Source organism: Bos taurus, chromosome X (assembly GCF_002263795.3).
Source record: "Bos taurus isolate L1 Dominette 01449 registration number 42190680 breed Hereford chromosome X, ARS-UCD2.0, whole genome shotgun sequence".
Classification (NCBI taxonomy): domain Eukaryota; kingdom Metazoa; phylum Chordata; class Mammalia; order Artiodactyla; family Bovidae; genus Bos; species Bos taurus.
The window spans coordinates 8,067,967-8,084,322 of NC_037357.1; the positions used below are offsets into that span (position 1 = coordinate 8,067,967).

General features: G+C 40.1%; 1 protein-coding gene across 16 annotated transcripts in view; it reads right to left on the reverse strand.

Moving 5' to 3' along the window:
- THOC2 (THO complex subunit 2) overlaps positions 1 to 15,122 on the reverse strand; it is a 118,534-nt gene extending 103,412 nt beyond the window's left edge. For 15 of the 16 annotated variants that reach the window (XM_005227456.5, XM_024987826.2, XM_005227455.5 and 12 more), the window contains exon 1: positions 15,040 to 15,122. In XM_005227456.5, coding sequence (XP_005227513.1) covers positions 15,040 to 15,110 — 71 coding nt within the window. In that variant the 5' untranslated portion in view covers positions 15,111 to 15,122. The remainder of the gene's footprint in view (positions 1 to 15,039) is intronic. The other variant, NM_001206697.1, reaches the window with a different exon arrangement.
- Positions 15,123 to 16,356: the final 1,234 nt, after the last annotated feature.

Genomic DNA, 16,356 nt, shown 5'->3' on the forward strand with positions numbered 1-16,356 from the left:
TAAAACAAATAATCTGTATTAATTTCTAATTCTAACACAGATAATCCTTATACAGCAAATTCTATCAACTAAAAACATCTGGAAATGTATTACACATTTTAAGTCCATTAGTTTATAATTTAAATAAAATAAACCTAAAAACCATAATTGGAAGATGCTAATGAATCAAGACATTATTTTGAATGAAAACAGGTAAATAAAAGAATGAAAATCAAGCACTTATTCTGACTTTTGTATACAAACGAACAGTTGATAAGAAATGCCTCTGTTAGTATTTCAGCTAACAAAGGTATGATAGAACAGCACCATTTTTAAGTCCCTAATAAATTTAAGGATCTAGGCATCTATCAATGGCTGTTCACATCCTAAGACGCAATCAGATATTATGTGCCTCCTGATCCTAATGCAAGAATACACCACCACGTATGAAGTTGTCTTTGAGGAGGGGGAGCAAAACTTAAATACAAACTGTGGGAAACTCTATAGGACAATGGCCCAGTCTCTTCAACAAATATATTACAAGGAAAAATAAAAGATGGTGGGGGAGCCTCAGGGTAAAAAAGGCTTAAGAAGTACATCTATTGCAATGTATGCACTTCCCTCGTAGCTCAGATGGTAAAGAATCCGCCTGCAATGTGGGAGACCTGAGTTTGATCCCTGGGCTGGGAAGATCCCCTGGAGGAGAGCATGGCAACCCACTCCAGTATTCTCGCCTGGAGAATCCCCATGGACTGTAGCCTGCCAGGCTCCGCTGTCCATGGAATTTCCCAGGCAAGACTACTGGAGCAGGTTGCTATCTCCTATTCCAGGGGATCCTCCCAACTCAGGGATCGACCTGCTTCTCTTACGTCTTCCGCATTGGCAGGTGGATTCTTTACCGCTGAGACACTTGGGAAGCTCCATTAAATATGCACAGATATATATATTGAAAAATACTGAAATACATCAAGGTTAACATGGGTTTATTCCAAATACACAAAGTTGGTTCAAATTAATTTACCACATTAAACTTTTAAAATCACAAAATAGTTCAGAAAGTTTCTATTATTAGTTTTCTGTCTTTTTATGCATAAACATTTGACAAAATTCAATAACCATTCACTATTTTTTTTTTAAAAACTTTTTAAAAATTAAGAGTAAGAAAAAAAGTTGTAACTTGATAAAGTAGCAGTTCTGATAGTGTGGTTCACAAACCCCTGATCCCCAAGACAGTTTCTGGCATTCTGCAAGGTCAAAACTATATTCGTAATAGTACTAAGACTGCATTTCCCTTCTTACTGTACTGACATTCGCACTAATAATTCAAAAGCAAAGGACGGTGAGACTGCTGGCACCTTAGCATTCATTAGGGTAGTAGCACCAAACTGTCTCACTGAATTCTTCACAATCAGGAAGTCAAAGAATAAAAAAACAATTTTTTTTAAGAAATCAAAGAATAAAGTCAGTCTCATGTAAGATGTCACCAAATTGTTTCATTACATCTCTCATGATCATTCACACAAACAAAAGCCAGTTTCACTTAAGAACGTCCTTGATGGGAGTGGCTCAGCAAGATGGCAAAATAGGAGGTCCCAGGCCTTCCTTCCTCCCATAGAAACACAACTCAACAATACATATCCACAATTCCCTTTATGAGAAATTCAGAAACAGTTAAGAGGCTCCTGCACCCCAGGCAAGAACTAAACCAGCTGCATGAAAGCTCCTAGGAAAATACATGATGCTTTTTCACCATGGTCCCTACTCCTGGCACAGCACCGCATGACTGGAAGGTAATTCCCAATTTCCAAATTCTCTCTGAGGAGGGAAAGAGAAGACTGGACTATATATACATCTAACGTTCTTCCGGGGGCAGGGGCAGCGAGGGGGTTCGGGGGGTCAGGGAGGTGCCCAACAGCTTGGCAATCTCTCCCTCAAGGGAGAAAGAGAAAACTAGAGCGTGTGACCAGTATTCCAGCTTTGGGGGAGGGGGCACTACCTGAGAGACTGGTTTCTGTCTAGCCTGACTCGGGGCACTGATGGTACCCAGCATACTCTAGCTGCCTGGGAGCCACTAAGAACAAAAAAAAGCTGGGTGGCATGCATGCTGCTGCTTCAGAGGACCCTAGAGTACAACAGATGGACACCAGAGGAAGCGAGAGAGGGAAAGCTTGTAGAAAATCCCTCTAATCTGGAATCTACACATTAGGCCAGAGAAGACACATCCAGAGAAAAATTTGAGAGGCTCCCAGAATCTACAGCCAAGCTGATTGGTAAAGGCCTTTCCTTGCACTGAAGCAGTCCATAAAGCCTGGGATAAAAGAGTGTTTTTTCAAATGCAAAGATAACCAACACAAAACTACAAGGAACATAAAGAAACAGGTAAAATTGGTCCAATAAAAGGAACAAAATTTGTCTTCAGAAACTGATCCTAAAGAATTAGAGCTATGTGGATTATCTGACAACGAATTTAAAATAACCATCATAGAGATGCTCAGCGAGTTCAGGAAAATGATGCATGAAGAGAATGAGAATGACAAAAGGACAGAAAATTTTAAAAGAACCAAACAAATTCTGGCGCTAAAGAACACAACTAAACTGAAAAATGTGTTAGATGTTCAACAGCATTATGGACAGTCATATACAAAATAACGAAATTGGATACTTCTTACATCATACACAAAAATCAACTCAAAATAGATCAAATACATAAAAATAAGACCAGAAACTGTAAAACCCCTAGAAAAAAACAGGAAGAAAGCTTCATGACATTGGTCTTGGCAATGATTTCTTGGATGTGACACCAAAAGCACAGACAATGCAAGCAAAAACAGTCAAGTGGACCATCAAACTAAACACTGTATGCACAGTGAAGAAATGACAAACAAAATGAAAAGGCGGGGGACTTCCCTGATGGTCCAGTGGCTGAAGCTCCATGCTTCTACTGCAGGGACACAGTTTGACCCCCGAGGAGCTAGGACGCTGCATGCCTCAAGTTGTGGCCAAAAAAAAAGAAAAGGTAACCTATGAAATAGGGGGAAAAAAGGTTTGTGAACCATCCATGTATCTGATAAGGGGCTAACATTCAAAATATATAAGAAACACCTACAACTCAATAGCAAGAAAACAACCTGATTAAAAAATGAATTGTTGTTTAGTCGCTAAGCCATGTCCGACTCTTGCAACCCCACGGACTGTAGCCTGCCAGGTTCCTCTGTCCATGGGACTCTCCAGGCAAGAATACTGGAGTGGGTTAAATAGACATTTTTGCAAAGAAGATCTACAAGGGTCTTTCCCTGGTGGTTCAGTGGTTAAGACTCTGCGCTCCCAATACAGGGGGCATGGGTTTGATCCCTGGTTGGGGAACTAAGATCCCACATGTCGCAAGGCATAGCCTAAAAAAAAAAGGACAGACAAAATGGCCAATAGGTTATGAAAAGATGCTCAACATCACTTATTATCAGAGAAATGCAAATCAAAAACAAAATGAGCTATCACCTCACACTTGTAAAAGTGGTCATTATCAAAAAACTGCAAGCAAACAAATGACATCTGATAAAGGACTATTATCCAAAATATACAAATAACTCTTAAAACTCAACAATAAGAAAACAACCAACCAATTTAAACATGAGCAAAGACCTTAACTGACATCTCATCAAAAGATATACAGATGGCAAATGAGCATATGAAAAGATGTTCCACATCATACATCATCACAGACATGGAAACTAAAACAATGAGATATCACTACACACTTATTAGAATGGCCACAATCTGGAACACTGCCAACACCAAATGCTGGTGAGGATGTGGTGCAACATAACACTCAATCATCTTTAGTGGCAAGGAAAAATGGGACAGCCACACTGGAACACAGTTTAGTGGTTTCTTACAAGAGTAAACATACTCTTACCTTACAATCCAACTCTCTCACTCCTTGATATTTACCCAAAGGAGAGGAAAACTTATGTCTACACAAAAACCTGCACAAGGATGTTAACAGCACCTTCATTCATAACTACCAAAGCTTGGAAGCAACCAGGATGTCCTTCGACAGGTGAATGGATAAACAAACTGGTACATCACACAATGGAATATTATGCAGCACCATACAGAAATAAGCTATAAAGCAATGAAGCTATGACAAGACATGGACATGGGAAACCTTAAGTGCACATTAATCAGTCAACAAAGTCAATCTGAAAAATCTACACAGTGTATGTTTCTAACTATATGTCATTCTGGAAAAGGCAAAACTATGGAGACAGTAAAAAGTTCAGTGGTTACCAGGGGCTAGGAAGAAAGATGAAGAGGCAGAACACAGAGGATTTTTAGGGTAGTGAAAATACTCGGATACTATAATGATGGATGCATGTTATTATGGTCTAAACCCATAAAATGTGCAACACCAAGAGTGAAAACAAAGGTAAACTATGAATTGGGGGCAATTATGATTTGTCAATGCAGATTCACCAATTGTAACAAATGTATCACTCTGGTGGGGAAATGCTGATAATGTGGGAGGTTATGCATGTGTGGGGACAGGGGGTAAATGGGAAATTTATGTACCTTTTTCTCAATTTTTCTGTGAACCTAAAACACCTGTTTTTAGAAAGTAACAGAAAATAAGTGTTAGGGAGGATATGAAGAAACTGGAAACCTTGTGCACTGTTTGTGGGAATGTAAAATGGTGAATAGTACGAGAGTTCCTCAAATAAGTAAAAACAGAACTACCATACAACCCAGCAACCCCACTTCTGGGTATTTACTCATAAAAGTTGAAATCAGGGTATCAAAGAGGTATTTGCAGTCTCATATTTATTGCAGCATTATTCACAATAGCCAAGAGATAGGAAAAAACCTAAATGTCCATCAAGAGATGAGTACATAAAGAAAACCTCATGAATATACAATGGAACGCTATTCAATAATAAATCCTGTCATATACAACAACATGGATGAGCCATGAAGATAGTATGCGAAACAAAATAGCCACAGAAGAATAAATACTACATGACTCCACTTATATGAGGTATCTAAAGTAATCAAGCTCACAGAAGCAAAAAGTAGAATTTCAGTGGTTGCCAGGGGCTAGAGGGATAGAGAAACGGGAACCTGCTGTTCAATGTGTATAAATGTCAGCCATCCAAGATTAAAAAGATCTAAAGATCTGTTGTACATTGTGCTTATCGTTAACAATACTGCACTGTTTACTTAAAAATGTGTTAAGATTTATCTGTTATATGTTTGTATCTACAATAAAGAAAATGTCCTTAATGAATTTTATTAAATCCTAGCCCTGAGAACATGTTTTTTTTAGAATACATATTTTTAATATTCTATGTGGCAAATTGGAACGTATACATAAAACATTTTTGTCACACACCAAAATACCATGGTTGTCTCCAGGAAAATCACTTATGCAATTGTTTGAATTGTGAGCTGAACTAGCTGCTTTTTCACATAACACCATTTTTACTTGAAAGTGAAAGTTGCTTGTTCAGTCGTGCCCGACTCTTTGCAACCCCATGGACTATACAGCCCATGGAATTCTCCAGGCCAGAATACAGGAGTGGGTAGCCTTTCCTTTCTCCAGGGGATCTTCCCAACCCAGGGATCGAACCCAGGTCTCATGCATTGCAGGCAGATTCTTTACCAGCTGAACCACAAGAGAAGCCCTTTTTACTTGAAAGAACTGACAAACTATGGGTATTCAGATTTGGGTCTTTGGCCGGAGTTTTCTCAAAAATGAACCAAGTGAGCCAGTCACTTCAAGGGAAAAAGCTGAGAGTGTCTGTTGCCAGTGATAAAAGGTAAGTTTTCAAACAAAAATTAGAATTTTGGAAAACTTTAATCTGGCACCATGGACTTGGCTAGTTCACAATTCATAAAAACTTCCCTGATTAGTTCAGTGATGATACTAAAGAATGTGGTTTTTTTATATTATACAATGCATTGTGTCATATTTGGAAGTGCCGCATCATTGGGTGAACCAGTATTTTCCAACTGACCAATGCATGATTCTGCAAAATAATACATGGGTAAAACAGATTCCAAGTAAAAGAGAGACAACTGGATTTCAATATAACAACATACAGGGAGTACACAGATATGATTTTAGGTTTGGCATTGCAACAAACCGTTAAGAAACTACCATTTGACAAATTTTGACATGATATTAAAAAATATCTACAATTGTCTGAAAAGACTACTAAAATTCTCTTCCTTTTGCCAACTATTTAAGTGTGAGGCTGAACTTTCTTCATATACATCCACCACGACAATATATTGCAACCCCCTACTTCACAGCACACATAAAAATCACCTCCAGTTAGGTAAGACTTAAAAAGGGAAAGCAACATAATGTTTCCAGAAAAGTCATAGGGTAGTTCATTAACCTTAGAATGGAGAGAAACTAGTAAACACAAAAAAGTACTACTCAGAAAGTAGAAGACAGATACATTTAACTACATTAAAATGAACAACTTCTACTCATTAAAAGTCACCACTGTACAGTGGAAATACAAGCCTAAGAATAACAAAAGAGATTTGCCACACACAGTGTAACCCACTGAAAGAACTACAATTTATAGAAAGAACTACAAATCAATGAAAGAAATGCGAACAATCCAATCGAAAAATGGAAAAAAGATATAAAGAGATCTTTACCAATAAACCAAAGTCCAAATCACCAATAATATACAAAAAGACGCCTATATAGCACATGGAACTCTGCTGAGTGTTACAGGGCTCCCTAGATGGGAGGGGAGTTCGAGGGAGAATGAATACATGTGTATAGCTGAATATTTTCACTGTTGTGAAACTATCACAACATTGTTAATTGGCTACACCCTAATACAAAATAAAAAGTAAAAAAAAAAACAAAACAGATGCCTATGCTACAAATGAACGCATATGCAAAACAGACTCAGACACAGAAAACAAACTTGTGGTTACCAAAGGAGAGGTGTGGGAAGGAGCAGTTTAGGACTATGGGATTAACAACTGCTATGTATAAAGTAGTTTGTTAGTCATAGTAGTATAAAATAGCTTCCTCCCTGGTAGCTCAGCTGGTAAAGAATCTGCCTCCAATGCAGGAGACCCTGGTTCAATTCCTAGATTGGGAAGATCCTCTGGAAAAGGGTTAGGCTACCGACTCCAGTATTCCTGGGCTTCCCTGGTGGCTCAGATGGTAAAAGAATCCGCCTACAGTGTGGGAGACCTGGGTTCAATCCCTGGGTTGGGAAGATCCCCTGGAGAAGACAACCGTTACCCACTCCACTACTGTTGCCTAGAGAATTCCAGGGACAGAGGACCCTGGTGGGTTACAGTCCACGGGGTCACAAAGAGTCAGACACAACTGAGTGACTTTCACTTTTCATGTATAAAATAAACAACAAGAACATACTGTGTAGCACAGAGAATTATAGCCATTATCTTGTAATAACCTGTAAATGCAGTATAATCTGCAAAAATACTGAATTACTACTTTGTACACCTGAAACTAATAATGTAAATCAACTATACTTCAACTAAAAAAAATTGGAAAAAATGCCTATGAAAATGTTGAAGAAAATAACATTAAATATGCTGCTGCTGCTAAGTCACTTCAGTCACGTCCGACTCTGTGCGACCCCATAGACGGCAGCCCACCAGGCTCCCCCATCCCTGGGATTCTCCAGGCAAGAACATTAGATATATACATTGACAAAAAATTTACAGTGTGACAATGTTAGATGTTGGGCTTCCCAGGTGGCACAGTGGTATAGAATCTGCCTGCCAATGCAGGAGACACAGGTTGATCCCCGGGTAGGGAAGATCCCCTGGAATAGGCAATGGCAACCCACTCCAGTATTCTTGCCTGGAAAATTCCATGGACAGAGGAGCCTGGAGGGCTACAGTTCATGGGGTTGCAAAGAATCGGACATGACTGAGCAACTGAGCACATAGCACAATATTAGATGTTAGCCAGGATGTGAAGGTGAACTCTCATACACTGCTGATGGGAGTATATTCGGAAATAGTATGGCAGTATCTAGTAAAGTTGGTGTGTGTGCACCTGTGTACACCAAAATACCTGTATAAGAATGGCTCTATTGGCTTTGTTGCTAACAGCCAAAAACTCAAACAATAAACTTGTTCCTCAGTAACATAAGAGATAAAGTATGGTATAGTTACACAATGGAGCATCTTATAACTATGAAAATCAAAGAACTGCAAATACTCGCAAAATACAAATGAATCCGAAAGACATAATGTTGATCAAAAGCAGTCAGGAACAATTAGAACACATCCTCTACGATTCCACTTATATGAAATTCAAAAAGAACAAACTTAAACTTCTTTGGTAGCAAAACTGTAAATAAAAACAAGAGAAAGCCATAAACGTCAGTTACCACAGGGGAGGTAAAAGAGTACGAAAAGGAAGGGGGATTATGTTGACTAGAGCTGGGTATGAGTTACATGAGTGTGCATCTTAGTGATTCTTTGAGCTCTACATTTAAATTTTAGGCACTTTTCTGTATTCTTTTAATTTCACAATTTAGAAAAAGTAATTGTTATTACAAGCTGTACAAAACTCAAACAAAAAAAGGAGAACCAACGAATGCATATGTTTATTTTTTTAAGTCTAGCAATCCAGTCAATAAAGCAAGTAACTATAAAACTGACAGAATATGCTTATATATCACATCTAAGGTGAAATATGATGCCACATTACAACCATCCGCAGAGGGATTATCTACTTTGCAGATTATGCATGCCCTTGCAGTTCACCTCTCTTGTGTCTTTTATTTCACGACTCCATCATCAGGATAAGCAGGGTAAGGTTCAATGGACTTTTCCAGGTCAAAAATTCATCTGTAGGGCTCAAAAATTATTTTCAAAACCAAAGAATAAAAATGCCTTGCCAACAGACAACTATTAATAAATCTGCATAGTTTGAAAATCTCGTTTAGCTGTTAGTTTTTAATCAACTCCTATTAAAAGAACAAAAATTTTCGGAGAGCACCTTAGAAATGGTAAAATAAGGCAGTTTAAGTTTGACTCCAAGTACTTTCAACTATTTCTCCTGAGAACCAGATAGGCCTTCCAATGTGCTAAGACAGTGGGTAAGCTTTTAATTTCTCAAAGTAAGTTAAACCTACAACGAGCTTATCTCAAATATGAAACAAAATCAGTCTTCATTACATTAGGCAATACAAAAATATCTGCTTCAGACTAGCATCAGAGAATATAACCTAAAAATGCCTGACACCTAGCTCCTTTTTGTTCAGAGTAAATATGTAAGAGAGTGCATCAAGGCTGCTTCAGTATTTGCCATAAAGTACTGAAACAATCCCCGCCCCATCCCTCCCCCCTTGGTTTTCACTGTCCCCATAGGTTCAATTCCCTTTAGAATGTAGTAGCAGGAAATATTGCATCTTTGACAGAAGAATGCAAGGAAATCCTGTAACTCATCTTTCCCTTTGTACCCTGGCTACTAAAAAGCAAGGTCAAATATTCTTTCTTACAGTGAATCTGTCTGCTTATTCACATTTTCAACAGCTTCATTTTCTATTTGTTTTAACAAGCTTAATGCAGATGTCTTTTGCTATAATCCTTCCAGAGGGGAGGGGCAAATGTCAGTGCACCAAATCCCACTTAATCTAATGGTACAGTCATTGTTACATAATTTTTAAAAATAACTGAAATGTAATTCCATCTTGTCAGTCACAAAAGCTACAAACATATTCATTAGGATGCAGATGATAATGTCATCATGAACTATTAATTACCATCTTAAAGACTCACTCAAACTGTGTAAGGAATCACTGATGGGTTATTACATTATATAAAGCAACTTATTTGTGTAACTTTTATTTCCCTAGTATAAAATACTTCTTCCCTAGTTGTTGGAGGAAACTAAAAACTCACTAAGAATGTTCCCCCATCAGTAGATTTGTCCCAGCTTTTCCCCTAAGTTCTTCCACTAACAGAAGATCATGAAGTACCCTTAAAGGGACAATCCTGTTTCAGAATGCTGCACGTCTTACTACACCTCTTGTACAGTTTAGTACTCTATCCTAAATCTTAAAAGGAGAAAAACAAAACTTGAGCAGTTGCCCATTTTAATGTGGCTTTAAAAATAATCAAATATTCTGCCTTGGAAAAAATTCAAATGACTATTTTAGTCCCTTAATAACCTCCAAATAATTGGGTTTACCATGTTTTCCACTTTTATGACAGTTTGGTGCTACAGTGGAGATGCAACCTCAGGCCCCTGAGAACAAAGAGTCTACTTTTTGTCAAAGATATATGAAATTTAAACGGAATAAAATGTCTTAAGTTCTTCCAAGGACTTAAGTATTTTGTGAATACTCTTTAACATGAGTATTTGACTGTCCATCTTACTTGATCCTATTTTCCAGTAAAGAAACACAACATAAGCCTGAACTATTGGATTATACGCAACATCTCAAAGCTGGTTCTACATATAAACAATTGATAGAGATCTGTGCTTCAACTAATTTTTAAAACAAAACAAAAGGTGGCTAAACTTTGTTAAGCAAGTGTTACCTCTATTATCATTGACAGGAGACATAACCCCAAAAAATGAGTATTGGGACATGTAGTGTTATCTCGAAACATGTATTTAAGAAAATGAAAATATGCACTTACGAGGAGGAAAAGGAACAGGAAATGTTAAAGACAACAGAAGTTCCTGCACACAAGTACATTAATAGCACTCATGCTACCTTAGTTAAAGAACAATTTTTCTAACAAAAAAAGAAAGCAGTAGCCTGGAAAAACCTCCTGATACTGCTACATTTTCTGAAGAATGAATTTCTCTTACAGGGAAATAGACCAAGACTTATACTTGCAAACACAGGTCAAAATGAGAAAACGAATGCCAAATGAAGACAAGACATGAAGAAATGGTTTCAGATAAAGCTTCAGATGAACTTAGAGCACGTTTTGAAGGGGAAAAAAGACAAATACTAAACAAAAAATTTCTTAGACTGTTTGCTATAAACTCCCTCCTCCTACTTTGCTCCAAAAAATTCAGGTCAGACAACATTTAATGAACATCCAAATGCCCTTCCTTAAGTTCTGGAATATGTCAAATCATCCAGTAGCAGATGAAGAAAACAACGGCAACCAAAACATTTGGCCATTAAATTTTAAAACTGTATTATTGCCTGTGGGTGTGTGTGCTCAATCATGTCCAACTCTCCGCCACCCCATGGACTGTAGCACACCAACCTCCTCTGTCCATGGAATTTTCCAGGAAAGAATACTGGAGTGGGTTGCCATTTCCTCCTCCAGGGGATCTTCCCAACCCAGGGATCAAACCCACATCTCCTGCATTGGCAGATGAATTCTTTACTGCTGAGCTACTGAGGAATAAGGTAACACCCAACAAAAATTTCTGTTTGATATGTAAATTTTTTTAAGAAAAAGAATCAAGTTATTTAAACAAATACATGATATTTAACAAATGTAAGTATTTTGAAATAAGTATTGACAGGAGGCTAACATCTTCAGATTAAGAGCTTGGAATATAAATCCTCCATTAAGGTTGCTTGTGACACAAAGAAATGCTGGGCTCACTGTGTTAAAGATGTCTACTAGAAATAAAATTCTCCCCTAGATCTACCAGTACATGCAAGTTTATTAGCTTAATCATGGCAAATCCTATGATAATATGAAATAATCAAGAAACTTAAGCTCTAATTCCAAAATTAAAGTGATTAAATCCGTATCTTGCATATGTCACAGAATTTCAAAGAGTTTGCATTAAGATGTGAAACTTAGAGTAAATCTAAGTGTTACTGCAAAGGACACTTAATTATGTTTTCAGAGTCCTTTGTGCTTTTGCTATCTCTTGGAAAAGATCACTTTAAGAGTTCTGTAATTTACCATTAAAAACATAATCAGTATCTCTGGAAATAGGTTAGCTAGTTATGTGATGGACCATTCACATGGGCAAAATACAGTTTTTCTTTTTTCCCTAGTTATCTAACAAAACTTACTCTTCAAAGCCAAGACTTTCCATCTTAATTGACAGCTGCTTTTCTTTTCATGAGGCACAAATAAGAATTGCCCTCTCAATGTTATAAAACGCCCCATACAGCTCATATGTCCCTTTAACACTGTGCTGCTGAACTTGATACAACTCCCAGAATACAGACTTATACTTATAGAAAGTAACGGACAAGAAATGAACTTACACCTCATGAAAAATATCATGACTTTTGGTCAACTTAAAGCTCATCTGTTAACTTTTCTCATTAAAAAGGAAAAATCCACTGAAGATATAATTTTAAATACTGATCAATCTTAAAAGCCAAATATGTAAATGGATTCACTAATAATTTGGTAGCACATTATCTTTTTAACATTTCTGGTTGCTGGTTCATATTTTAAGAAGCTGTTTCCAGAGAAAGGAAAAGATTTTTTGTAATATATTTATAATACCATTTTTTATAATAAAATGAAAATGCTAACTCTATCGTTAGCAAGATAAAAAACTCCAAAGTTAGACTATATGCAATAAAGTTTCCAAAGAGGGAAAAGAGGTCAAATGAAGACTAAGTACTGGATGGTGATGAGTTTGACTATTTAAAGTATTTCATTATGTCACCCAACTATTTAAAATACTTCATTAATGTCACACGACTCTCTTCATGTAACAGAACAGTTATAAAACTGACTATACTGATCTGGATCTACTATAATTCAAACTACATTCCACAAGCCATGCAATAACTTCATACACCTAAGTTCGAATAACAGTTTTGAAGCAGCTCTTCAAAAACACAGAAATTACAATGGGTAGCATGGATAATGTAAATATGCATAAAGTGAATCCAAAATACCAATTCTGACTAGATACTTCGAACTCCTACATGACTTTTTCTTCAACCATTGCCAGTCAAAAGCCAAGCAGAATTTTACCTCCTAGCCCTAATACCACTCACTCTAAGATGGGAATAACAGTAAAACTGTCAAAAACAGCTGGAAGGAGCAAGCTAAGTAGTCCACAAAGATGACAATCCCCAAATAACTAAGTTGACTTTAAGAGTTAACAAAGTAACAATCAACTGTGTACCCGTTTGCGTGGGTGGGCGTGGGGGGTGGGAATGGGGTGGTTATCCTACTCTCATATAGATGAAAATGATGCTTTGCTTTGGTAACTTCTCATCCTGCCTTCCCCGCACACAAGGCACTTTAACAGCTACTTGTTAACTAGCACGTACAAGGATGTGCAAAATGTTCCTAACAGTTAAAAGTGAGTGGTTATCAAACAGACTTCCCTGTCAGTTCATAAAACAATAAGCTCCCTAAGCAGACGCTAGAGCGGCTGGAGGGAGGGGGATAGAGGACGGGGACGGGAGGGTTGACCCAAAAGAAACGTGAGACACAGTCCCCACTCTTAAAGGATCACTCAATTCGTTGGAGTACAAGAGATTACATGAAGAATCAGAGACGAATTAATTGCTAACCTGAGTAGTACAGACTTTTAAGTGCAAGATCTGTTCAGAGAAGTTGAAATATTAAAGACTGCAATAATAATATTACTTGTAATAGTAGTTATCACTTGAGCACTTACTATAAGCCCAATGCTTTACAGGCATTAATCTTCGCAACAATCCTTTGAGTATTTATTATTCCCAATTTACTCAAGGGGAAACGGTCACAGTGGCTAAGGAACTTACCCAAGGTCACCTGGCTAGTTAAGTGGCTAAAACTACCGCCTACCCAGGCGATCCAATTCTAGCGCTCACACTAAGACTTCGAAAGTAACGCGAGTGCGGACGGGGGCTGGGGAGGGTCATGAAGGCTGGCGCGGGCCATGTAGGCTGGCGCGAGTCATGTAGGCTGGCGCGATTACACGCGCAAGATCCGGCAACACGTTCCCCGCGTTTGGTCCCGGTACCGAAGTTCTAAAAACCGTATTTTTCGCACGGGCAACCGTAAACTGACTACTGGGCAGGGAGGGGAGGGGAGGCGGGGGGGCGCAACCACGCGGAAAACAGCTAATGAAGAGTTAATCTCATACCCGGCTGAGCTTTAACTAATAAAGCGATCCAGAGAAAGACATTCGCAATAAGTCATTTGTTTTAAAATCTGGGGTTTGTTCCGCCGCTTAAACGAATTTTCCCCCCGAGACAGACAGAGCCGAAATTTGGGGCAAGGAAATCACGGGTTATGGCAGATTACGGTCTTCTGTGTTACGGAAAGAAAGAAAGAGGAAAAACACCCAAGTTTTATGACTACAGGAAACACGTTATTTTAGGTACCCGAGAACCTTGGAGAGTTGCCAAAATTAGTTGCAGTCCCAGGACAAAATGGGGTTTGGGAAACATTTAATGACGAAAAAGTTGATTCCAAGCCGAAATGGCCCTGAGATGGAAAGACAGAGCAAAGAAATGCAGGTAGATCTTGGAGAAAGCGGCGATGCTTGCTACACTTCGCCCATGGACAGCGGCGCCGCGAGGGGCCGGGACGGTCTGGGGACCGTCTATGAGATCGCTCCTCACGAGGGCGAGAGGTGCCAAGCGGGGTCCTTCTCGATGCCCTGGGCGGAAAGGAGGGGAGGGAGTCCGGGACAGTCCGGACTTCGGGCAGAGGAGGCGCCGGGCTCCGAACTGCAGAGTCGAACGGGTGCAGAGTAAAGAAATGGGACAGAGAGAGACGGAAAGTCAGAACCCTCCTGGCGCGGCCCGGTAAAGAGAAAGGAGCCAAGTGAGCTCAGCGAAGAGGGGGACAAAAAGAGACGGAGCGAGAGCGCGGGGACCCGCAGGGACAAAACGGGGAGTTCTGCTAAGAGGCTAAAGAAAGACAAGCTCTGGCGGGCAGCGGGGCTTTAAGAGGAGCCCAGGAAAGGTAGGAGATCGGCGGCAGTTACCAGCACCTTTCCTCCCCGAGTTCGAAACTCCCAGTCAAGCATCCACACCCGTCACCCAGATGGGGGAGGGGACACCTCTCCCCCCCCCACCTCCCCCCAAATGTGAGAGCACTGCTGACGCCCAAGCCCGGCCCGGCGGAGCGCTCGCCTCCAGCCCGGACACTCACAATTCGCCTCTCCCTGATTTCTCCCAGTTCTTTATCCACTCTACGGGAACCACCACGGTTGCGGCCGCCATCTTCCCCTCACTAGTAGCAGAGGCCCGGATGTGTAGCACGCGAGCGAGGGGTCAAAGGGGAGCACCGCCCACGGGGAATGCCGGGAGCCGCGAGTTCGGTTTTTTTATTTCCCGCCCCACTTTCCACCCCACCCTGCGGAAGCCCGAGGCTCTGCCACCAACCAGGTGGCTGGGACCCATGGGTCCCGTCGCAGAGTGACTACGCTGGCCGCGCCCTCTGCAAACCTGGCCCCACTTCCCTTTAGAGCAGAAAAAAATGCCATCCCCAGGCCAACTCGTAGCCTTTATCTTCTTCCCTCGTCTCTACTCCAGACCACTAAGTCAAACTTGTGTTTTTAAAGCACCTAATGTGTGCTAGACACTGGGGATAGAGAAATAATAAGCCATGATTCCTACCCTCAAGCAGCTCAGTCTGTGGGGAAGACAAACATATAAGCAGATCAATTACAATACACCCTGCTGACAGCTGAGATCAAAGAAATTAGTCGGGGGAAAAGGCAGCCGATTACTTTGCAGCAGGCATTTTGCTGTTGCTGCTGCTGCTGCTGCTAAGTCGCTTCAGTCGTGTCCGACTCTGTGCGACCCCATAGACGGCAGTCCACCAGGCTCCCCCGTCCCTGGGATTCTCCAGGCAAGAACACTGGAGTGGGTTGCCATTTCCTTCTCCCATGCACGAAAGTGAAAAGTGAAAGGGAAGTCGCTCAGTCTTGTCCGACTCTTCGCGACCCCATGGGCTGCAGCCTTCCAGGCTTCTCCGCCCATGGGATTTTCCAGGCAAGAGTACTGTAGTGGGGTGCCATTGCTGTTACGAGGGTTATAATCTTACGAGAGAGCAATCGGCCTGGGGAACACTCGAAACCACCAGCGCTGACACGGAATCAACCGCTATTACTGAAATCTTCGGCAAAACTAGGGGGCGCAAGTAACAAGAGAAACAACTTGTTTACATTCCAATGTCTCAAAGAAGCTCCCGAGGAGATACTTATTTCAAAGGGGGAAATAGAAACTTTACGGTCGGAAAACGTGACAGACACCCTCCTAATTCTGATAAAAATAAGCATTCCCATGCATTAGACAAATGGGCGTCATATGCCTCCTGATAAGGTGCTAAGAAAAACTCTAACCAATTTTGTAGTATTCATCATACCAAAATTCGCATAACCTGAATTTAATCACGAAGGGCCATCAGGCAAGCCCATATTAAGGACAGTCTAACAAAATTATTGGCTTGCATTCTTCAAAATCA